The sequence below is a fragment of the Haliotis cracherodii genome, unplaced genomic scaffold, assembly GCF_022045235.1.
Source record: "Haliotis cracherodii isolate W230 unplaced genomic scaffold, xgHalCrac1.p SCAF_12, whole genome shotgun sequence".
In the NCBI taxonomy this organism is placed as follows: Eukaryota; Metazoa; Mollusca; class Gastropoda; order Lepetellida; family Haliotidae; genus Haliotis; species Haliotis cracherodii.
The window spans coordinates 39,187,390-39,212,932 of record NW_027266267.1 but is presented as its reverse complement, the minus strand read 5'-3'; the positions used below and the strand labels follow the sequence as shown (position 1 = coordinate 39,212,932).

Below are 25,543 nucleotides of genomic sequence, written 5' to 3'. Positions count from 1 at the left end.
TGTTTATTTCTGTTAGGTATACTGTTAAGTGGTGAGTTGAGTAATGCGGATATATTTGCTGTAACAGTTTGATTTCCAACGCCCATATTCCTGAATCTGCTTGGAACTAACCCCATTAATTGCTGGTGTGGTAGCCCCTCCAATGCGAAAAGAGTGTGACGAAAACAAATGAAGATTGATATGTGGTAAGGAAAAAGCCAGGCCCTTTCTTAAAATTGACTGAAATTGGAATCTAGTTAAAGGACGTTCATCAAAATGGACGAACATATGACCGTGTACTGATGGTCTGGTGGATAGAAACTGTTGCATTGCTCTGACAGGACAGTCTAGAGTGAGGGATAGCTGTTATTTTTATTTGCACACCTCTGCCGCTCTGATCCGTTTTGGATGAGCGTAAACATATCGTTTTCTGACTTATATCTGCTGCCACATGAATATCAGACAAAAGACACGCCTTATGCGAGAAATCCTTGGCTGACCCTGCCACCAGCTCACTGATTCTAAAGAATCCAAAAATGCAAGCAGGTATGCAGCTGTGAAAAGAGACGTTTCGTAAGTTGAAGCACAAACTACCGGTATTGCTGTGACAATAACAGACAATAAGTCAGTTGTAATTGGGAGTCGAGTGTCAGTCCTATGTTTCTGTCTGACAAATCCAATCAAGGCTTTCTGAATAAGAAAATGGGATGTTAGGTCATGCATACCATGTAACTTTTGCCATGTTAATAATGCCGATATATACGATATATACGCCGTGCGAGTCCTGTTAAGGAGAGATGAGCGATAAAATGCATAGGAGGGAGAGCCAAATGTGCGGCAGGCTGAAAGAGATGCGGAAAACATTAAATGCCTTTTTTGCAGACTCATACAGGTTCCATGTGTTTAGTCCTAGAGAAGACTCCACTAGACGTTGCACCTCTGTCGTCAGATCTGCCATATGTCCTATGGTATGTGTGCTGGTATCTCGTCTGCCCGCGGTACTGCTTCCTTGAACCTGAACCACTGAAATCTCGAAAATGCATCAGCTATAACGTTTGCATGCGTAGGAATATACGATGCTTTGAACAAGATATTATGTTGTAAACAGAGGAGTATCAGGCGCCTAAGCAACGACATTACTCGTAGTGGTTTTGCTGTTTGTCTATTGATAATTGCTACCACTGCTTGGTTGTCACAAACAAACAACACTCGCTTGTTTCGTAGATGTCTGCCCCACAGTCTTATTGCCAATACAATTGGAAAAAACTCCAGCATAGTGATGTCCTTAGTCCATCCATTCTGCACCCACTCGTTAGGCCATCTGCCATTCGCCCATCTACCAATGAAAAAGGCTCCGAAACCATGGTTACCTGACGCGTCGGTAAACAAATGTGTATCCGATGTGTTGATCCACTCTGAATCTATACATGCAGAAGTGCCATTGTGGTTTTGAAGAAATTGCCGCCATAAATTGAGGTCCTCGCGTATGTCTTGTGTTGTCCTTATTCTGTGGTGAGGTTTTGACCCTCCGCGCTGTGCGCCGGACGCGTTGTGTTGTTAGAACGACTTGACTTGACTTGGGAGTAAAAGTAGTGATGTCATGAGACCAAGGGTAGAGACATCACGGGAGAAATGACGTATGGTTGCCATGGGGAGTATTTTGGTGGGTCTTGGGAGAGGAGAATGTTTGTAAGCAAATGGTGGAAAATGGTAAATGGGAATAGTTACTAGTATTTGTTATGCGGAGCTGACCATAAACCGATTTAGCTAAATAATGCTAAATCATATTATTATTATTATTATTATTACTTTTATATCAGCTGTCTATTGCCTTTTTAAAGGTTAAGGTCATCTCGGAGGTTATTGTGAAACATGGCTGTATCATTCATTGACAGTTACTATTATGATTTTGCTTGTTTAATCCTGATACTTGAATTGCAGTGTATGTCAGTTAGTTTACAGATTGGAATTTACTTTGGGAGCCTTGGGGAATGACGAAGGGGCTTCAATTGTTTTGCAAGCTCAAGATCAAACTTGTTTTGGTTAACATTTATCATTTATCAATTTTATAGAAGGACCATACATCGTAGCCCCTAAGTTAACATGCTACAGCTACTACAATGGATCCGAGAGCATCACCCTAGCCTTGTCGGTAATCTGGAGGAGGAACCACACAGAGGTAGAGACTGGAGGAAGATGTGCAGTGTCATTCCAAGAACAGAGACACATGGGCGGGTTCTGTGCCAGTACTCTTAACATCACAGGAGTTGAGAAGATAGATACCGGAGATAGATACTCTTGTCAAATCGTAGAGAAACAGGGCTTCAAAACGGACTGGAGTCAAGAATATATAGTTGGTGTGAATAGTGAGTGTAGTGAAACTAGTAACTGTTGATCATAGAGCATACTTATCATTCATTACGATGCAGATTTACTAGACAGGTGCATACACTTACAACAGAACAGTACTTCGGTTATTTATTCGCAATTAATAAAAACGCATTCGCATTTTGTATAACGCCGGTCTCCGCAATATTCCAGCTATATGACGGCGGTCTGTAAATAATCGAGTCTGGACCAGACACTCCAGTTATTGACATCATAAGCATCGGTCCACACAATTGTGATACGATGACTTGAATCAAACAAGTCAGCGAGCCTGACCTCCCCATTGCGTTAGTCGCCTCTTACGACAAGCTTAAACTGAACACATCATTGAAAATATCACTATTGTAATCCTGCAGAGTGGAGTACTAATTGAAACTCAGCAACTTCGAGTAATGTTATACTCAACTATATCAGTTTTATTTGAAACTTGCTAATATTGGGCGAATATGCATTCTGCACATACAGAACTATCGTAAAACACTACATAGCAATTATCTCCATTTACCAATGTGTATCATATATACACAATAGTTCAGCCTTTGGATATCTCATCTATCTAAAGTATATACAAGCTTGTATAGTTGGACTATCTCTTTCAGTGTTATACATCTGAACAGTTTAGTTTTTTTGAGACAAAACAGACAGAAAACTGAACATAAGAACAAGACAACATACAGGACTTAATAGTGCCACTTTCTGTAGAATCACATATCTAAGTAACTGATTAATAGTTAACATCATCGCTGATATACAACGTCCATGTTACAGCCTGGATGGAAAGTTACACAGAGAACACCGTTGTGCGGGAAGGAAACAATGCCACGGTCACCTGGAAGATGCCTCTGTTTAAAGTCTTCATCACTTCCCCAACTGGAAGAGAGGTGCTGACGGTGAACTCTACAAACATCTACATCTCGAATAGTTATTGGTCAAGAGTGAAGATCCTTGGAGTGACTCATTCACCCGATGCTGTTGTTGTGCGGTTCACACTCTACAATACCAAAAGAGATGATGTTGGCAGGTATTACTGTACGAGAGCACCTGACGGGAACGCAGACTCCAGCTGTGATCAGATCATAGTTGTCTCACGTAAGTATACCCAATGTTCACAATTCTATTATCTACATGTATGATTTTCGGCAGACACATATTTTGTGGGTTAGCCTTCATGTAATGTTATGAGCAATGTAACTTGATGAAATAAGAGCTGATGTTAATTGATTTCATCAAAACTTTAGTAACATTATACCAGTGTAATCAAATGTGCAAGTTCATTAGCATGGCTCCAGTCGACAAGCGTTGTTGGTCATGATCTGCTGACTACGGACAAATCTTTCGTTTCAACTATGCAGTCTCACCTGCTGGCGATTTCCAAGGTGTGTAATGCTATATCTTGGCTAGATGTGCTATTTGGGAATCAAGAAGTCACAAGCTTTCCCTTCCATCAACATAATGTCAGTTGCGAGCGAGAGTAACTCTCACAGTAACTGTAACAATGTTTCTGAATCTCATGTCAGCCTCACATAGTAACAATGTGTTGACGGGACCACTTGCAGTATTGCATTGTACTTTGTTCCCATTTGTTTTGGTCAAAAGAAAAGTTTCCTAATCCGTCAAAGATTGATATAGTTAGTATATTGCAGAGAGTTAGTAAACTAAATATAAAAGCCAATGGCTATTACATTCCTCATATCTCCTGATGTGATGCGTTTAAAGTCTTATTAACAGAATATAAGATAATAGAGGCGGTAATAGAATTGAAAACAAATGCCTAGATACATCACAGATTTTAGTAAGTGAGTAAGTGATTTGGGTTTTGAACAGAACTTTAGATATAGCTGCAAACACTCTTAACTGGAATATCTACAGGTATTTTCTCAATATGCTGTAGAAGATGATGTCCTGCATTTCTAATCAGTCCTTTACATAAGAATTCAAACGAAAACAATCTACATGAATACTGATCATGTGTTCATTTCGGTACAGATGAAAGGTGTAATTAAACATCCAAGTACAGTACAGACATAGAAATGGCATCAGCAACAATGCATATGTGATAAAAAACAGTATATGCTTATGCCAACTACAGTCAAAGAACTGTATATATATGTATATATATATATATATATATATATATATATATATATATATATATTAGTGGTAACATTCACAAACCAAACAAATTAAATTCACATACATTGCGAACTAATTTGCAACGTTCTTTGATAGGACCATCTATAATTACTGCGAATACAAAACCTCTATGACATCATTGCCATAATCTTATACCTTGGCTGCCACCACACTATAACTTAGATGTTCAGAGTTTGAACAAGGTCTGGTGTCCCCCAAAGTAATACTGCTAGTATATGCACGTTCTCCTAAGAAACGATCAGTATCGTCCATGGCCCCAAGGGCCCTGTTAGCCATCGCCGGACGGGAGATACAAGTCGGCATTTACCCAGACGGGAGACATTTCCCAGAGCGTTGGATACCGAGTAACACTGATATCTCTTTGATGATGAGGATATGATGCATGAAGTTCATCACAATCATTACCGTCCGGGAGTCGGGTCTGAATTGTCAGGTTCAGATTCTGCACTTATCTTTTTTCTGATCTTTTTAAGGAATTGTATCATGTAATGTCAGGTCTGAAGTGGAGAAAGATAGTTCAACCCCTAATGCTGGAATTTACTGGATGTCACAAAAGCGTAGTTCACTTCCATGGTCTAGATCCATTGGCACACGTTTTATATCAGGCAGCGGTAAAAATCTGAAGACACTCAAATGAGATGAATGACTACATCTTCCACTTTTGATGATGAGGATATGATGCATGAAGTTCATCACAATCATTACCGTCCGGGAGTCGGGTCTGAATTGTCAGGTTCAGATTCTGCACTTATCTTTTTTCTGATCTTTTTAAGGAATTGTATCATGTAATGTCAGGTCTGAAGTGGAGAAAGATAGTTCAACCCCTAATGCTGGAATTTACTGGATGTCACAAAAGCGTAGTTCACTTCCATGGTCTAGATCCATTGGCACACGTTTTATATCAGGCAGCGGTAAAAATCTGAAGACACTCAAATGAGATGAATGACTACATCTTCCACTTTTGAAGCCCCATGCCTTCAGGTACACGATTCTGCTCTACTGGACTTTCCCACGATTGATGTGAAATATATAACTACAGGAAATAGGCACGCGATGGATATCAGTGTCTTATTAACTGGTTTGATAGCAGGGAAACGCCACGTTATTCCCCCGTCCTTGGATTCTAATCAGGCGGTTTATGTAAGCCACACACAATCTTTCACAGGAGATGTGTTGTCAAATTTCAGTCTATTCAGTGAAAACTCTGGACATCATTGACATCATTGACATCATGGACACAATCCCGACAGCTACTTAAATACTACTCAAATACTTACACAATTTAGTTAATACAAGTTTAAAAAATTGCACTTTCCCAGACATATATTCAGGCCATAGTTTTCTTACGTTTTCTTACTTTAGAGGGAGAGCTTTGATCCAGATGTGCGACTGTCAAATCTCCAGTATCTTCACAAACGTCTAGAGACGGTTCTTAGACTCAGGAACTACCTGTCATTGAACTTACTCCTGGATGGATTCCAATCTGCTTACAGGCCACATCACAGTTTGGAAACAACACTGATGAAGGTGATCACCAATCTCAGATGTGCAGCAGATAAAAGCAAGATGGCTTCTCATCATTCATTTGCCAATGGCACTCAGCTAATGGACACCTTTGACAAAGGCAGTCATCATGAGTCATTCCAATGGACCACACACTGTATGAAATTCATCACAAATTGGAGGACAAGTAATATGCTGCGGCGTAATGCTGTGAAAACATCAGAATGATGACAAGACTATCACTATTGCGGACGGCATGATGAAACTAGCAATGCAGCGCTTTGATTATTGCTACAGTTTTCTGTCTAGTAAACATCACTCAAATTTACAAAATATCTAACTCACATCAACACGCATTATCATTATCATACCTGTCCTCAACTAACTCCTCTGGCTACTTGTCAAAGCATGAATTGACTTCAAACTTCTTTGTCTCACCTGTTGATACCCGGTTTGTCACGATTATGTTTCTAAGTTTGTCACCACAACATCCATGCTCGTCGGTTTCAGCAAAGTGTTGAGTGTCTGAGATTTTCATCACTTCTGGCTTTCCTCCCTCATTTAGCTGACACGCCATGATATAGCTAGGATACTGTTCAAGATGGGGTTAAACCCAACTCACTCACCCACTCAATTCATGGTACCATTCCTGCCTACCTCTCCGATCTTTTGCCTTAACTCCTGTGCGCGATCTTCTTTATCAATACCAATAAAAAAATATCTCTCCTACTGTGTGACAGTACTGTGACAGTTTGTTATGGCATTCCCTGTTACTGTAAAGGAAGTCCCCTCAGCATACGACAAAACATTTTCAATATTCAACAAACTAGCTGGCTGTCAAATCACATAGCTCCACCTTTCTAGTCACACAATCATGTGAGTCTTAGGGTCACGACAAAAAGAATTTTTTCCCTTCCGGTAAGGAAGTCTCAAGATGGAAGGATAAACCTACCCCTTCACAAGGCACTTCTGATTTATGTGACCAGAAACGTACAAAAGTAGCATATCTCGCGGGAAAAGAGTCTGCAATCTTTGAAAAGCCTAGTCCAAATCCCTCACACGTATATGCACCTATTTTTGTCAACACAGTTTTGTCTGAGAACCCCCTTTTCTCGGGTAATGGACTTAAACATGTTCCTGATTCCGGCTCTAATGGGAGGACTTCTTTTGCCGTAAACTTGAAGCAGCTCGCATCAAACCACTGGATTTTACACGTTGTATCACAGGGATTCTCGAAGTCCACTTATGGCTCAGTAAACATCCCCATTGATATTACAATTGACTTTTTCGAGTCCCAGGAAGCTGAAGTGCATGTATGTAAATCTCATTTTGGAAACTGAGTTACTTGTTTCATATTATTATCCCCCGCCACGAAATGGAAGGGGGATATAGGAATGGGTGCCGTCCTTCCGTCCGTCATATTTCGTTTCCAGAGCAGAACACAAAAACCATGAGAGATATCTTAACCAAACCAGGCAAATAGATAGGTCTAGTGGTGAACTGGTGCCTTTTGATGCTTTTGGAATTTAAAAAAAAAATTTTTCGAGTTTCCCTGGCAACGACTTTGACTTAGACTGAAAACGGCGGTAGTGTTCGTTTCTGGAGCAGATCTTGAAAACCGTACAATATTTCTTCACCAAACTTGGCACATAAATAGGTCTAGTGAAAAGCTGGTGCCTTTTGATAAAATTTTGGATTTAAAAAAAATAAAAAAATCGTGTTTCCCTGGCAACGACTTTGACTTAGACTGAAAACGGCGGTAGTGTTCGTTTCTGGAGCAGATCTTGAAAACCGTACAATATTTCTTCACCAAACGTGGCACACAAATAGGTTTAGTGGTAAACTGGTGCCTTTTGATACTTTGGAATTAAAAAAAAAACAATCGACTTTCCATGGCAACAACTTTAACTTAAACTGTACAATATTCTGTCATTGTTGAAAGAAAACAGTATCCAGGAACGTTAGCATGGGGCCTCACAATCCACAAGTCTTAAGGTAGCACCTGTAAGCAGATGATTGAGAACATGACAATTACACAAGGAAGTAAATTTAAAGCCCAGCCTGGTCAAGTGTATGCGATGCTCAGTAAAGTCAATTCAAGGAAAGGCCTTAAACTTGTAGTTTTTGCTGAACACAAAATTGTAGTAAACAAAAAAGCATTGGATGAGCTGACTAGATTGCGGAATGAAAGACTGTTCACCTGGACACACCCTGTAGAGAACATTCCTGGTGATGGACTCAAGGTGGCTTACTTGTATGTTCGATCCCTAAGTGCTCATTTCGAAAATGTGAAGAAGGATAAGTTTGTTGGTGTGCTTGATGTTTTGTGTGTCACAGAAACACACATCAAAAATTACAGTGAAAGAGACCTGCCAGAATATCAAGTCTATCCAGGAGACACAACATATGGTATTGCTGTGTATGTTTCATGAAGTTTCAAGAACACTGTCCAGCTATGTGATGTAATGTCATCTCGCTGTATTGAATACATTTCCTTTCTTGTTGGCAAGTTCTGCATTGCTTGTGTGTATGTTCCTCCAAAAGTGTCATGGACACGGTTGTCGCATTGCCAGTGCTGTAGTATTCCAGACTCCAGTCAACTACTCAGATCATCAGATGATTGGTGCTGTACTCCTCAGTACACCTCATGGTGACCCCTGCTCTCATTGATCTCTAAGTAAAGTAAGAACTCCCTTACTTCTCTGGTTATTGTTTAAGTAATAACACAATTCATTACAAATACAACAGTGTAACTGCATCTGAAACCTACTCAACTGTATAAACACTGCCTCCTATCCTGTATATATTCTTGTCAACCATACTCTGTACTTCACTTGCTTGATAACGGTGTTAGAATCTACACCAAAACATCGCTCCTAATTGTAATAAAGGAGTAGTTCGTCCATATGTCTCATCCTTACTTATTACCAATACACATACATATTCTATCATAAACTGCAGATGACAAAACAACACCAGTAATAACATTTTTAGTGCTGCAATTAGGCAATTTACAAAAAGGTCCAGTGAACATTGAGTAGTTTACGGGAGCTAATGCATTGCACACAACCGGACATGTCATACTGACGGGGGATATGAGTATTTCATGCTTGTTTAAAACTGTTGTCATCACTATGTAAGCGACCTGTGAAGATCCGGTGTAGAACAGGTCTTCATCAACCAGACCATGTAAGCAGAAATTGTAAGCTGTTGATTAAATATCCAGACGAGCTAGTCTTGTGGCTTTATTCTTATTTCCCAATAGCTGACGAAATCACATAAACACTATTTTGTAAATATATCATGATAGTCAATTGTCACATTTTATTTGTCAGCAATCATTACTGACCTCTGTAAGGTAGTGATATTTCCAAACGCAAACAAATACTGCCGTTTCTGAGATTCGCATCACTATTTGCCTCTATTTAGGCCTCTTTATCTTATGAAACAGCGTAAAACCCAACTCACCCACTCAATCATTTCAGTGTGACATAATTTACTCAATACACATTTCAGCCACATTGACAAGATATGATTCCCCCAAGAGCAAGAGAGTTATAATCTCATGGAACAGAAAACATGTCGAGGGGACTTTTTCTATACTGAGTTACCCTGCACCGAAGAAGCATGAGATTCTCTTGTTACTGGGTGACAGCCACCTGGACCGGACATACAGTTTAAGACACCTCCTAGAATCACGTAGAATCGGTGTCAACAAGGTTTTGTTGGAGTATACCTTCTCCATAAACAATTTACGAAAGGAAGACCTTGGAACCTATAACGTAATCATTGATAACGGAGAGAGATCAATTACTCTCAGCATGGATCTCTTGGAACCAGGTAGGTCATTTCATATTATCTGACCATGCATGCAATCTTTCAAGAAAATCCATGTCCTCTTAATCATGACAACAAAATAAAATATAAATTTAATTAATTGCAACATTTTCAACCTAACATTAATCACAGTATTTATTTTTTTATAGTCGTTACTGACATGTTGTATTTTTTAACGTTCCCTTTCAAAAGGGTAAACAAACAACAGAAGAATCAAAAATTAAGAAAAAAAATCAATATTCCAAATGCCAATTCATTATGGGCAATTAAAGAGAAACATTTACCTGTAGTGATGCTTACATTGTGACCTTGGCTTTTTTCTTTTAGCTTCTAGAATTTCACTAACAATGGTCATCGCTATTGCCTGTACAGTTGTCATCGTGATTGCTTCAATGGTTATCAGCATTTTGATTTTGGTGTACAAGAGACTGAAAAGTAAGTATATATTTAATGATAATATATATGGTATCATAATTGTCCCAGTATAGTCTTTACTTTCCAATCCATTTTATGAATATAGGCTGTCATGGGGGTATGTGTGAAAGACCGAGATAATAACAATAACACGTGCATAGTAGGTAGCAATGAGAGAGATACACTTGTCTGAGAAGTTACGTTCATAAGAATAAACGCTGAAAACAATAAGAAAAACAACAACATTTTAGTCATATTCGGGACAAGATATGACCTTTTGCTACAGAATTTAGGTTCACTTTCTCCACACCAATATACTAGTATTCTATATTGAAATGATGCTTGGTGGATTTGATGGAGTGAATCTGTTGATCAACATTCAAATCAGGGCAGTTATATTCTTAATCAAAGTAGTATCAACTTTTTGAATGATGAAATGTACGTGTTAGCATGTGATATGCCTGTGGTTAGTCCATATATGTACCACCCGATTTTTATGTGTATAAGAAATTAATATCAAAGGATATTATTATGATTGATCTGGAACAATTCTTACATATTCTTAAATTTAAAAAACCAATATCAAGTGAATTTTTTGACTGCTTTTATATTTGTCTTGGAAAGATTTACTCTCCACACCTCCGAAGATTCTGGTCGTTCAGCTTACAGGGAAGCTATTTTCATGTCATTTGTCAAAGCAATTGCAGGAATAATACTGACATGTGTAACATGTCAGTATCATTCAGATATGATCTAGTATCACCCCCCAAAAAGTCTTTACTTGAGTCAAGATTAATGTGTTGTCAGTTGTTGTGCATCTGATTGGGCTCTGACCTTATTATTCAGACTAGGACGGCTGACCAATCCCATCCTCATTCATCTCCATCACCTTGGCTCAACAAAATGGTGCTACACAACATTATATTGCCTTATCCCAGATTTGTGGAAGGAAATGTCAAAGGTGTTTCCTATAGTAGTTTCCTATGATTGCCTATTTGACAAATTCTCAAACTGGAGACAGCCGCAGCTATGATTCTGGATATACCTGTTTGTCCCTATGATTGATGATATTATTTTGTTCTAAACAAAGACGTTATAGAGACTTAAAAAGCGATACCATAAAGGGTTAACGTTCGGAGTTAGCTTCAATTTTGGCTGCCATGTGTTTAGGTGTGAATCACGATCCTATGTGTGTTCAGCTCTTCCATGCCAGACAAGACAAGCTGATCCAGCTGAAGTGGGATCTATCTGTGGTTATATCTGAAACCTCCATTTGAACCAACACCATCTGGCCTTAAAAAACCTTTATTATCATTACTATTATTATTATTATAATAATTATTATTATTACCTATTTCTTCGAGAGATTCTCTCAGGCGATGTAGCAAATAAGCAAAGTAGGCACTGGTAATCGTCTTTTGACTTTCTAAGAATCAACAAGGATCACACCTTTTGCATCCCAGAATACAGTATCCATAACTTTCTTCACTGTTCTTGAATACTTGAATTTCTTTGGTGTTGGAGAAGTGGGATGGTGCCCTTCCATGGATTGACGCATTGACTCGGGATCATAGTGGTATACCAATGTTTCATCACCGGTTACTAATCTCCTTTTGAATTTGACGAAATCCTCCTCAATTAGCTCTAAATTTTCTCAGGCAATGTCAGTTATGTTCCCCTTATGATCAGAATTTAGAAACGTTGGCATCCAACGAACAGATATCTTATTCATCTATAAATGTTCATGAATAATAGTTGCAATGGATTTATGGCTTAGACCTGTGTCTTCATCAAGTTCAGCAATGTTAACACGTCTATCTGACAGTTTTAAGTTTTCTATCTCCTTGATTGAATCTTTACTGATAGAAGTTGGCTTGTTATCCCAGCCTTAGATATAGCTGCCCAATGTTTAACAGTGAAAAAGCTAAGGTACTGATCCCCAAATTTCTGTGGTAGTGCTTTTAACTACAGTTAAAAACTTGATGACTGCTTGGTACTCGTTTTTATCCATTTTCTGTCTCCATTTGGACCCCTATCACGTTCAACTGTCTGTCACTAATATGCAAAAGGCCTCGTATTGTACAGACCAAATACACTAGCAATAAACTACTCAAATAATGTACTACATTGACTATTCACTTTGATATTGCCCATATATAGTTGAAAGTTAGTCAGGCTTAGTTCTTTTTGCCCAGTCCTCGTATTAAGCAACTGACTTGTCTAACGACCTTGTTCGAACTAATAAATCGTTTCCTTTTGTCAACCATACCATTTTCCCCTGATTTTGAAATGAATAGGTAATATGTTATGTAAACTTTTTTTGATCAAATGATTTGACTACCCTACTACACCTTTTCAGATAAGGAGATGTCAAGGAGGTGAGTAGATGAACATTTGTTATTCAACGATAAATACACTGCCTGGATAAAGTGAATAGAAAGGTCAACTGAAAGATCTTACATGTCCTTCCACTGAATAGTATTGCTGTCAGACACACTCAAATGCAAAGTTACCAAAACATCTGTGGATGATGCAATAATGATAACACAATGCCTGTCTTATAGTATAGACAGATCATGATCATAGATGTGTGGAAAAGATTCAAAAGGATGTGGACTGATACGCTATAAACTACTTAATCACTACCAACATGTTTTCTAGGTAACATCTGTGCTAGCCAAGAAAACATGTATCGGACAAGAGTACCATCCCTTTTATAGATAAGAGACAGGAAACCACAAGCAGTTGTGGGTGTGAACGGCATTATTGAATTGCATCCATCAAAAGCAAATGGATGCAGCCTTATTTCCTTGACGCTAAAGCTTTCACTGAGCAATCATTGTAAAGATTCAAAAAAGGATGTAAATAACACTGCTTTCACACTATATCTGTCAACCGTGTTTTGGTAATAGTGCATGTGTCAATTTCATTTTCTGAAAGTTTTGTGAGATTTGTTCCCACTACACTACTTACTAACATCACATACGTCTTGCAAAGGTTTGATTGTTTTGACGAATTTTATCCTGTATGTATAACGGGTTTCTTAATTTTGATGGTATGTATTTCACGCATTCAGACATGTGTATGTGAACGCACATTAAACCTATTTCTTTTCTCTTTGCAGGTCTGCCTTATCCTACATATCAGCTGTACAAGAAGCAGGAGCAGCAGCTGGACGAGTTTATTATTCCGGTTACCATGTCTACGCAGATGTAGACAACTCTGAGATACAAGATAAAATACAAGGCCACAGGCGGGCATCTGATTCCTCCTCTGATGATTACGAAGAAGTGGGCCAAGCTTTCATTGCCATCCATCCCCAACCAGAGGATCAAGACCAAGTCCAAATAGCAGAAAATCAGATTCCAAACATTGATGTACGTGAACCTTCTCAAGCACAACATTCATCCAGACAGGCATCAGATAAATCTGATACTCGACCTATTGTAGAATCAAGTCTCCACATATCTTCTAGGGATAAGTCAGATACTGCCAGTGCAACGTCGGCGACACCATATTACCTGACTGCTAGAGATGACAAAACCAGTCCTCAACCCTCATCTAGCAAGACGCCAGATACTCCGGGTGCAACATCAGCAACGCCATACTACCTGACTGCTACAGGAGACAAAACCAGTTCTCAACCCTCATCTAGCATGACGCCAGATACTGCGAGTGCAACATCAGCAACACCATACTACCTGACTGCTACAGAAGACAAAAAAAATCCTCAACTCTCATCTAGCATGACGCCAGATACTCCGGGTGCAACATCAGCAACACCATACTACCTGACTGCTACAGAAGACAAAACCAGTCCTCAACCCTCATCTAGCAAGAAGCCAGATACTGCGAGTGCAACATCAGCAACACCATACTACCTGACTGCTACAGAAGCCAAGACCAGTCCTCAACCCTCATCTAGCAAGAAGCCAGATACTGCGAGTGCAACATCAGCAACACCATACTACCTGACTGCTACAGAAGACAAAACCAGTCCTCAACCCTCATCTAACAAGAAGCCAGACACTCCGGGTGCAACATCAGCAACACCATACTACCTGACTGCTACAGGAGACAAAACAAGTCCTCAATCCTCATCTATCAAGACCCCAGATAGTGCGAGTGCAGCGTCAGCAACACCATACTACTTGACTGCTACATCATCTAGTGAGAAGCCATATACTGCGAGTGCAACTTTAACAACACCACATCACCTTACTGATGCAGGAGATGAATGCAGTCCCAAACCATCACTTGCTGAGGAGCCAGATACTCCGACGGCAACGGCAACGCCACACTACCTGGCTGATGCAGGAGACGAATCCAGTCCCCAACCATCATCTACTGAGAACACAGATACTCCGACGGCAACGTCAGCAGGACCATACTACCTTACTGATACAGAAGACGAATCCAGTCCCCAACCCTCCTCCTATGAGAAGCCAGATACTCCGACCGCAACGTCAACGCCACACTACCTGGGTGATGTAGTAGACGAATCCAGTCCCCAACCATCATCTACTGAGAAGCCAGATGCTCCGACTGGAACGTCAGCAGGACCATACTACCTGACTGATACAGAAGACGAATAGAGTCTTCGACCCTCATCTACTGAAAATTCAGATACTGCGAGTGCAACATCAGCAACACAAAACAACTCGGCTGCTACAGAAGACAAATCCAGTCGTCAAACATCATTTACTCAGAAGACAGATACTTCGAATGAAACGTCAGCAACACCACACCACCTTACTGAGGCAAGAGACGAATCCATTTACAAACCATCGTCTACTGAGAAGCCAGAAACTGCAAGTGCAACGTCCACAACAGAACACCATCTGGCTGATGCAGTAGATGAATCCTGTCCTCAACCCGCATCTTCTGACAAGCCTGACGCAATTGAATGATAAGTTCCATTCTAATGATTGAAATAACATGAACTCTTTAAGACGACAATTCCAGAAATATCAGTTATTTTAAAACAATTTGTATAAATTTAATATGTTTGTTCTAAGTTAATTGTATTATATGTTAAGACAACTTAGAAAAAATTGGTCAGAACTATATTGGTAAGAAACCACAGATGCCTATACTCGAGTACATTTAAGTTTAGACTCCATCAAAAGAAATATATTTTTACTGCATGTAGTTGGTTCTATTTTAAATGTAAATATGGACTTTCACCCTTAAGGTTAGTGCGGTAGGCTAGTGGTTATAACAGATTGTCACGCCAGGGACCAGGTACAATTCCCCACATGGATACAATATGTGAAACAAATTTCTGGTGTCCCCTGTCGTGATAGTACTGTAATATTGCTGAAATGGTGCGAAACCATACTCACTCATTCTTGGAGTTGAAGCTAGTATTTTTTATGTACATTTCATTTCATGCTTTCTTTCTTATGTACATTTTAATGTATCTTATGGGGGGCTCTAGTGTGAGTCAGTTTGTTGCTTGAAACAATATTTTGGTGGTAAATATACTGTGCTTTCAATGCAGAGCTATATATTCATATAGGCTTTTCAAAACAGAATATTAGATATATTCTAACATGACAACATTATGTAACATCTTTGGTGTTAGTGAAGACAAGAGGTGTAGCAAAATGGGCTGTTTGGTGTCCCTAAACTTTGTAATACAAGCATGTGTTTCATTTGTCCAAAATGAACTGCCATACATACGTTGAATATTCTATCACATATTGTAAGCTTCCACTGTTGTGAAGCGTTAAGATGGTTGGTTTCAATCCGAGGTTGTTGTTATCGTTTGACTGATTTTTGTTTTATTTGTAATTCAGACAAAATATGCTTATCGAGAAACGTATCCATATGCGGTGAAAAGTCCCTAAAATTTCCAGTATTCTATCGCATTAACAACATTTTTCAACCAATAGATTTAGCACCCGCTGTCATTCCACATTCATTTTCCAATGAAACTCAACATCTGAATGTAATGTACAGGATGGTATTCACAAAAAACTGACAGAAGTACCAGTTGACAATGAGTAAACACACAACTTAAAACAGAAATTGAAGGGACCACTCTGATTAATAGGTTTTTTTCTTTCTTTTTTTCGTTTTTTTTAAATGTATATCATTGCGATAGTGTTTTAAACAACCGATGTCTTGCCATTACCCTACATATAACATGATACAGACTGTCAAGGATATAACTAGTACTGTACAAGCTAACTACATCATCCTAAATCATACAGATTGCCCCTTGTAGATGCATTGAAGCCAATGTAAAATTGATTGTATATTTAGTTGTACTTTTTTAATTTTAATTTGCTAAGATGTATATATTTGATTTTATGAATATGACATATTGTTTCTCAAACTAATCAGTTGGTTAGCTCACCTAACTGAAAGTCAAGTGAGTTAGTTCATGGTTAAGTTGTCCGGCATCGGTGGCTTCTGTAAATATATTTTTTCGAAAAAAAACACTGCACCAATAAAGCTACAATAACAGCACATGCTTGTTCGTAACCAATGATGACAGCTTGATTTGTTTAACCCAAACAATGTGTTTTGGAGGGGCAGTGAGGAAGTGAGGGTTCAGCAGAAAATTATTAAACATTAGTTGCATTTTTTGTCCATTTGTGTATGCTGTTACAACTAAGTCACTTCTGTTACTTTCCCAATGTACAATCACATATTAACATCAAACCGTTGTCCTTGTCACTCAGAAAGTCCCTCATGTCACTATGGAAGACCCACAGGCTACTTGGTAAGTCCCTCATGTAGGCTTTGGAAGTCCCTCATTTTACTTGGGAAGTCCCTGATATGACTAGGGAAGTCACTCGTGTTCCTAGGGAAGACCCACAGTGTCCCCTCATAGTACAAGGGAAGTCCCTGATATTACTAGGGAAGTCCCTCACGTAACGATGGAAGACCCTGTTGTTACTAGGGTTCGTCCCTCATTTTCTAGGGAAGACACATGCTACTTGGTAAGTCCCTCATGTTACTTGGGAAGTCCCTCATGTTACTTCGGAAGTCCCTCATGTTACTTGGGAAGTCCCTCGTGTTACTTGGGAAGTCCCTCTTGTTGCTTGGGAAGTCCCTCATGGTACTTCGAAAGACCCCTAGGTGAGCTACAGTGCCGTGGCGCTGTTTATGTTTTTTTCTTGTGTCATTTACATTTTTGTTTTTCAGCATTGGATGATGTTTTAGCTTCGAATCTTTAGACAAAGTCAGTCTGCATATTTTGATACCATACCATACCATACCACTTGTTTGTTTCCTTGACTGTATATGCTATTGCTCGCACTGCGACAACCATGTCAACATTCTGTTTTCTGACATATGGTACACTGAAGGACATAAAGTAAAGGCCTATGGTTGTCATGGACAGTACATAGCGGTGGAAATTATCCTGATATGTAAGTACATACAATGTCCAACTTCTACATTTTCGAATTGAATCAATTCGTTTTTAGGATTCCCTGTCTAAACAAACAAAATATTTAGCGGGGATATAGAAACAGGTTTCGTCTGTCCATCACGTTTCATTTCTGGAGCATTACACGGTTTAATATTTCTTCACAAAATGCACAATAAATGAATTGTTGCCTTTTGCAATTGATGAATTTATGAAATTTATATTTTTTGGCATTTCAAGACAAGTTGTTCTAACAAAAAGAATACGTTGCTTAAAAGGTCATCCAACAATATGCAGGCCGCCTCCGTGGTCTAGTGGTTAGAGCATCTGCCTGGAGAGTGTGAGGTTGGTGGTTGGATCGCCCGGCTGTGTCATACCAAGAAAGATGCAAAAATGTGAAACTTGTTACCCAGGCTAACGCTCAGCATGAACTGTCTGAGTGGGGTATTCCAGTTAAACTGCAGCATGGGATCTCTGTGGGCTTGTACTATAAAACAGGCATTTGTCAGAACTAGTACAAGTCCCCACACAGAAGCACACATATACGTACACACACGCACACACATGCGTGCATGTATCTATGTAAGTGCAATACTCAAACCCCGTTTCATCTCACCTCACCTCACCTCACCTCATCCCAACAAGATGCACATGAAGCACAACTTGAATAACTTCGAACAAAATCCTGGAATCACTACCTCAACAAGATAGCATCAACACACTCGAGTCACCTACTGGACAAATGTTGCAGTTCTACTCGTTGATTAAGATGCCACTGGAGGCCAGAAGTCATCTCCAAAGCGCCACCAACGTGACATTCAACGCCAATAGAATATAAACTTATACCTGACTGTTCCAACTGAAGTGACAAAATCTGGACAGACGCAACTACGATCTCTTTTCCACTATTTTCAATCACCAGCGTCCAGTATTTGTGTCGCAAATCCCTGCGCAACTGGCTTGGGAGCACAACATACTAGCAATTGCGTGGTTAAGTGTTCTTGCTTAAGTGTTCTCACATCCGGGACTGTTACCCAGGTAAGGGATTAGGGAGACACAAGCAATCAATCTGTTTTGGTCGCACCATCCTGGCCAAGATGGTTTCATCAAATAACACGACACTCAGGAGATCCCTTCATAGAGCATCATCCATGGGAAAGTTAGGTCATCAACTGATCTTGGGACATGAGGACACAATTGGCTTGTAACATTCCAATCCAGGCTTTACTATGCTAATTTGAAGTCACAAGGCAACGGTTGTTTCTTCCATTGGCGCATAACAGCAAGACAGGGATCTGCAAGAACATCATGTCGTTATGGTTGAGAGCAACAATCCTGAAGGCCTACAGGCATGCCTGATTGAATTCACTTGAGATACCAAAACTGGTTTCCACCAGACAACAACATTGCAACTGTTCCGCGAGTGCCGTGGTAAAGTGGCGTGATGTTGCTGGAGAGCAGATAGTCGTACTTTTGCAAATTACTATATAAGAACAAGTCAATGGAAGATTCAAGGAATTCTCCAATTCGGATCACTGGTCCTCGCACAGGAGCTGAATATTCCGTCAGTCATTGCGACATGAACATGTGTTTTGAAACATATTTCACTTGCAACACTTGGTGTCATAATAATATGTTCTGGGGGATTATTAACAGTATTTTATTTTGTTCCAGTCCTCCAAGCGTCATACATTGTAAACAATCATGTGCTTGAGCATGAAGAATAGCTCCTGCCATGGGCCATATGATGTCAGCTGTACTCACAAGCTTCACGACCCATAAAGATCTGGGTTAGAAGAGTTCTTCAGCAACCTTCAAATGAGGCGATTAACGGGATCAAGCCAGCTGACTTGGTTGATGCATGTTCTGGGTATCCCAATTGCGTGGATCGATTCTCATGATGTCAATCACTGTATTGTCTGGTCTTGATTATTTTCAGACTACCATCATATAGTTCGAATATTGTTGAATGCGGCTTTTAACAACCAACCCAAGCTTCAGGACTAACCACACATATAAATTGGATTGATTTAAATTTAGTATTTAAAAGGGTGGGATGATATCGGCAACTTTGGTGTCCTTGTACTTAATATTTACTTGACATGCGGGATGATGTTATTTTCAATTGTGTCATTCAGTGAGTCTATATGCAGATAAAGAATTGTATTCATGTTTAATCTAGACATAAGCTAAGGCAAACATAAAACGGTATTCATGAGCAAGGAAATGTAAAATTGCCTTTACATGTGTACTTCCTAAAATATTTTACTTGCATTTGCTATTATAATTGAATAAAATGTGTATGGTATAAAATGTTGTTTTTTTTGTCAAATCGAGTTTCAAACTCAGTGGTGGATTATTGGAAATAGTGTATACCAAGACGTAGTGTGCAAACTGAATTTGTCTCGTTTAATGCAACACGAAACTCAAAGCAATGTATACGATGGTATTATTACATGAAACGGGTTTGCCTAATTCATCAGGAAAGCAGGTTTGGCGACGAGGATATTTATTGAGCCCTTACTACAGGAAATTCATTTCTGCTTCATTACGCAGCTTAGTGTAAATGAGAAGTCTTCAAACTTTTGCCTGAATTTCAGCACCAGAGGTGCACTTTGATTTTGGACGTTTCACAGATATGATGTTATGTATACAGCATAATTGCCGACATGGAGACGGGAATACAGGTTATTTGTCTTTGGGGCAATACACGGGTTACAGTGTCCAGGTAGACGCGGGAGTACAGATTATGGGTGTATATGGTGTACATGGGGATCTGTTTGAAGTCTATGAAGTGGATACATATGGCCGACATGAAGGGTTCAATGTATCAGAAGACAAGAGTCTACAGGCGTAAGGGATATACACAGGCCGACATTGGTCCGATATTATCGTCGGGCCCCTTTACCATTCGTCCTCTACTACCATTAATTCCCTGTTACCAATTGTCAATAGTTCATATCATATTATAGATGTATAATAACTAGACAGTTTACAGACACATGTGCTTTAAACACACATATTTGGTCGGCCTCGTTGGTGTTGAAAAATCCATATGATACAAGACTCAATCGAAACGCACTGAAAATCGTTGTATTGTTTATCGTTCTAAGACACGGAATCTATAACGTGGACCAGTGTGGATTACGTTGTCTTAATGTCAAGACCAGGATTCCTACGAGAAAAGACTTGTTTTGTAGTTGATCTGCGTCAGTATGTACGGTTTCAACACAGTGGTTACGTCTGGGATATCAGTCATTAGACATGATTCCCATATAAAGCTGAAACACAACTGACATATACTAAAGGCGTTTAGTCTTCACTCACTCACACAGACACCCACTTAGATCCTAGGCCCACCAACTCACCGTCCTGCCAAGCCACTATTTCACTCAGTCACTCACTCGACATCATATATGGTAGTTACAGACCCAGAAGAACCTCAAATTAGGTAACTAAATATGTTTTGTGTGCTCTCATTTGGTGAAAGAAGTGTAGTAAAAGGGCGGATTCTTGCCACGTGCTGATTTGCGGACATTGCTCCACACACTGGAGCTTAGTTCCTGTCACAACCAAAACCCTGCAGTTGTCTCAATGTAAATATTAAACGTCAACGCCAGAGAATCACTAATCCCTTTGGTTGTAAACGGCAAAATAGTGATGACATGTATCTAAATGGATCGCTGAACATCAAAGCCGACACAAAGTATTCACGAAAAGGATTCCTGCTCCACCGGAAGCGCCCGCCACTCACACAATCTGCATGAAAAAGAAAGTGGGCCAGACGCAGTAATAACCGTGCCATACAACGGCGGCCGGTAAACAATGGAGTCTTGACCAGGCAACTCAGTGATAGAGTCTGACGGGCGTTCATTCACAGAAAGATTTATATACTTTATACTCACTCATTCAAGGACAGACTCAGACCTAGACTACCTTATATAATCAATATTCTCAAAGGCAAATGTAACTGTAACACAGTGGATCTGTAGAACTGTTACAGGTTGAACTATTTCAATGTATAACCTGTGAAAGTCCTACACAATGGCTCTGTAGAACTGTTCAAGGTTGAACTATTTCAATGTATAACCTGTGAAAGCCCTAAACAGTGGTTCTGTAGAACTGTTCCAGGTTGAACTATATTGATGTATAACCCGTGAAAACCCTACACAGTGGATCTATAAAACTGCTCCAGGTTCAACTAAATCAATGTATAAGCTGTGAAAGTTCTACACGGTGGCTCTGTAGAACTGCTCTAGGTTCAACTAAATCAATGTGTAACATGTGAAAGTCCTACACAGTGGCTCTGTAGAACTGCTCTAGGTTCAACTAAATCGATGTTTAAACTGTTAAAGTCCTACACAGTGGCTCTGTAGAGCTGCTCTAGGTTCAACTAAATCAATGTATAACTTGTTAAAGTCCTACACAGTGCATCTATAGTACTGCTCTAGGTTCAATAAATCAATGTATAACCTGTGAAAGTCCTACACAGTGGCCCTGTAGATCTGTTCCAGGTTGAACTAAATCGATGTATAACCTGTGAATGTCCTACACAGTGGTTCTGTAGAACTGTTCCAGGTTGAACTATATCGATGTATAACCCGTGGAAACCCTACACAGTGGCTCTGTAGAACTGCTCTAGGTTGAACTAAATCAATGTTTAACATGTAAATGTCCTACACAGTGGCTCTGTAGAACTGCTCTAGGTTGAACTAAATCAATGTATAACCTGTGAAAGTCGACCTACACAGTGGCTCTGTAGAACTGTTCCAGGTTGAACTATATCGATGTATAACCCGTGAAAACCCTACACAGTGGATCTATAGAACTGCTCTAGGTTCAACTAAATCAATGTATAACCTGTAAAAGTCCTACACGGTGGCTCTGTAGAACTGCTCCAGGTTCAACTAAATCGATGTATAACCTGTGAAAACCCTACACAGTGGCTCTGTAGAACTGTTCCAGGTTGAACTAAATCAATGTATAACCTGTGAAAGTCGACCTACACAGTGGATCTGTAGAACTGTTCCAGGTTGAACTATATAATTGAATAACCTGTTAAAGTCCTACACAGTGGCTCTGTAGAACTGTTCCAGGTTGAACTTTATCAATGCATAACCTGTTAAAGTCCTACACAGTGGACCTGTAGAACTGCTCTAGGTTCAACTAAATCAATGTATAAACTGTTAAAGTCCTACACAGTGGCTCTGTAGAACTGCTCTAGGTTCAACTAAATCAATGTATAACTTGTTAAAGTCCTACACAGTGCATCTATAGAACTGCTCAAGGTTCAACTAAATCAATGTATAACCCATCTTACACAGTGGCTCTGTAGAACTGTTCCAGGTTGAACTAAATCAATGTATAACCTGTGAATGTCCTACACAGTGGCTCTGTAGAACTGTTCCAGGTTGAACTATATCAATGCATAACCTGTTAAAGTCCTACACAGTGGACCTGTAGAACTGTTCCAGATTGAACTATTTCAATGTATAATCTGTAAAAGTCCTACACAGTGGTTCTGTAGTACTGTTCCAGGTTGAACTAAATCGATGTATAACCCGTGAAAACCCTACACAGTGGATCTATAGAACTGCTCTAGGTTCAACTAAATCAATGTATAACCAGTAAAAGTCCTACACGGTGGCTCTGTAGAACTGCTCCAGGTTCAACTAAATCAATGTATAACCTGTGAAAGTCCTACACAGTGGCCCTGTAGAACTGCTCTAGGTTCAACTAAATCAATGTATAAACTGTTAAAGTCCTACACAGTGGACCTGTAGAACTGTTCCAGGTTTAACTAAATCGATGTATAACCTGTGAAAGTCCTACACAATGGCTCTGTTGAACTGTTCCAGGTTGAAATATATCGATGTATAACCCGTGAAAACCCTACACAGAGGCTCTGTAGAACCGCTCTAGGTTCAACTAAATCAATGTATAACCTGTAAAAGTCCTATACGGTGGCTCTGTAGAACTGCTCAAGGTTCAACTAAATCAATGTGTAACCTGTAAAAGTCCTACACGGTGGCTCTGAAGAACTGCTCTAGGTTCAACGAAATTGATGTATAACCCGTGAAAACCCTACACAGTGGATCTATAAAACTGCTCTAGGTTCAAATAAATCAATGTATAACCTGTAAAAGTCCTACACAGTGGCCCTGTAGAACTGTTCCAGGTTGAACTATATTGATGTATAACCCGTGAAAACCCTACACAGTGGATCTATAGAACTGCTCTAGGTTCAACTAAATCAATGTATAACCAGTAAAAGTCCTACACGGTGGCTCTGTAGAACTGCTCCAGGTTCAATTAATCAATGTATAACCTGTGAAAGTCCTACACAGTGGCCCTGTAGAACTGCTCTAGGTTCAACTAAATCAATGTATAAACTGTTAAAGTCCTACACAGTGGACCTGTAGAACTGTTCAAGGTTTAACTAAATCGATGTATAACCTGTGAAAATCCTACATTGTGGCTCTGTTGAACTGTTTCAGGTTGAACTATATCAATATATAACCTTTAAAAGTCCTACACAATGGCTCTGTTGAACTGTTCCAGGTTGAAATATATCGATGTATAACCCGTGAAAACCCTACACAGTGGATCTATAGAACCGCTCTAGGTTCAACTAAATCAATGTATAACCTGTAAAAGTCCTATACGGTGGCTCTGTAGAACTGCTCAAGGTTCAACTAAATCAATGTGTAACCTGTAAAAGTCCTACACGGTGGCTCTGTAGAACTGCTCTAGGTTCAACGAAATCGATGTATAACCCTTGAAAACCCTACACAGTGGATCTATAAAACTGCTCTAGGTTCAACTAAATCAATGTATAAACTGTTAAAGTCCTACACAGTGGCTCTGTAGAACTGCTCTAGGTTCAACTAAATCAATGTATAACTTGTTAAAGTCCTACACAGTGCATCTATAGAACTGCTCAAGGTTCAACTAAATCAATGTATAACCCATCCTACACAGTGGCTCTGTAGAACTGTTCCAGGTTGAACTAAATCAATGTATAACCTGTGAATGTCCTACACAGTGGATCTGTAGAACTGTTCCAGGTTGAACTATATAATTGAATAACCTGTGAAAGTCCTACACAGTGGCTCTGTAGAACTGTTCCAGGTTGAACTATATCAATGCATAACCTGTTAAAGTCCTACACAGTGGACGTGTAGAACTGTTCCAGATTGAACTATTTCAATGTATAATCTGTAAAAGTCCTACACATTGGTTCTGTAGAACTGTTCCAGGTAGAACCATTTCAATGTATCATCTGTGAAAGTCCTACACTGTGGCTCTGTTGAACTATTTCAGGTTGAACTATATCAATATATAACCTCTAAAAGTCCTACACGGTGGCTCTGTAGAACTGTTCCGGGTTGAACTAAATCGATGTATAACCCCTGTGAAAGCTCTACACAGTGGCTCTGTAGAACTGTTCCAGGTTGAACTATTTCAATGTATCACCTGTTAAAGTCCTACACAATGGACCTGTAGAACTGTTCCAGGTTCAACTAAATTGATGTATAACCTGTGAAAACCCTACACAGTGGCTCTGTAGAACTGTTCCAGGTTGAACTGTTTCAATGTATAATCTGTTAAAGTCCTACACAGTTGATCTGTAGAACTGTTCCAGGTTGAACTAAATCGATGTATGACCTGTGAAAGTCCTACACAGTGGCTTTGTAGAACATTCCAGGTTGAACTAAATTGATGTTTAACCTGTAAAAGTCCTACACATTGGCCCTGTAGAACTGTTCCAGGTTGAACTAAATCGATGTATAACCTGTGAAAGTCAGTCCTACACAGTGTCTCTGTAGAACTGTTGGAAGTGTTATATTAAAGGTTTGTCATTATCATGTACAGTTCTGTAGA

General features: G+C 39.5%; 1 protein-coding gene across 1 annotated transcript in view; it reads left to right on the top strand.

Annotated features, from left to right (window-relative positions):
* Nucleotides 1-19,491, top strand: part of LOC139458420 (uncharacterized) — a 41,699-nt gene extending 22,208 nt beyond the window's left edge. The window contains exons 2-7 of the mRNA XM_071239846.1: nt 2,052-2,345; nt 3,136-3,456; nt 9,541-9,864; nt 10,189-10,296; nt 12,635-12,653; nt 13,400-19,491. Coding sequence (XP_071095947.1) covers nt 2,207-2,345; nt 3,136-3,456; nt 9,541-9,864; nt 10,189-10,296; nt 12,635-12,653; nt 13,400-14,870 — 2,382 coding nt within the window. The 5' untranslated portion in view covers nt 2,052-2,206 and the 3' untranslated portion in view covers nt 14,871-19,491. The remainder of the gene's footprint in view (nt 1-2,051; nt 2,346-3,135; nt 3,457-9,540; nt 9,865-10,188; nt 10,297-12,634; nt 12,654-13,399) is intronic.
* Nucleotides 19,492-25,543: the final 6,052 nt, after the last annotated feature.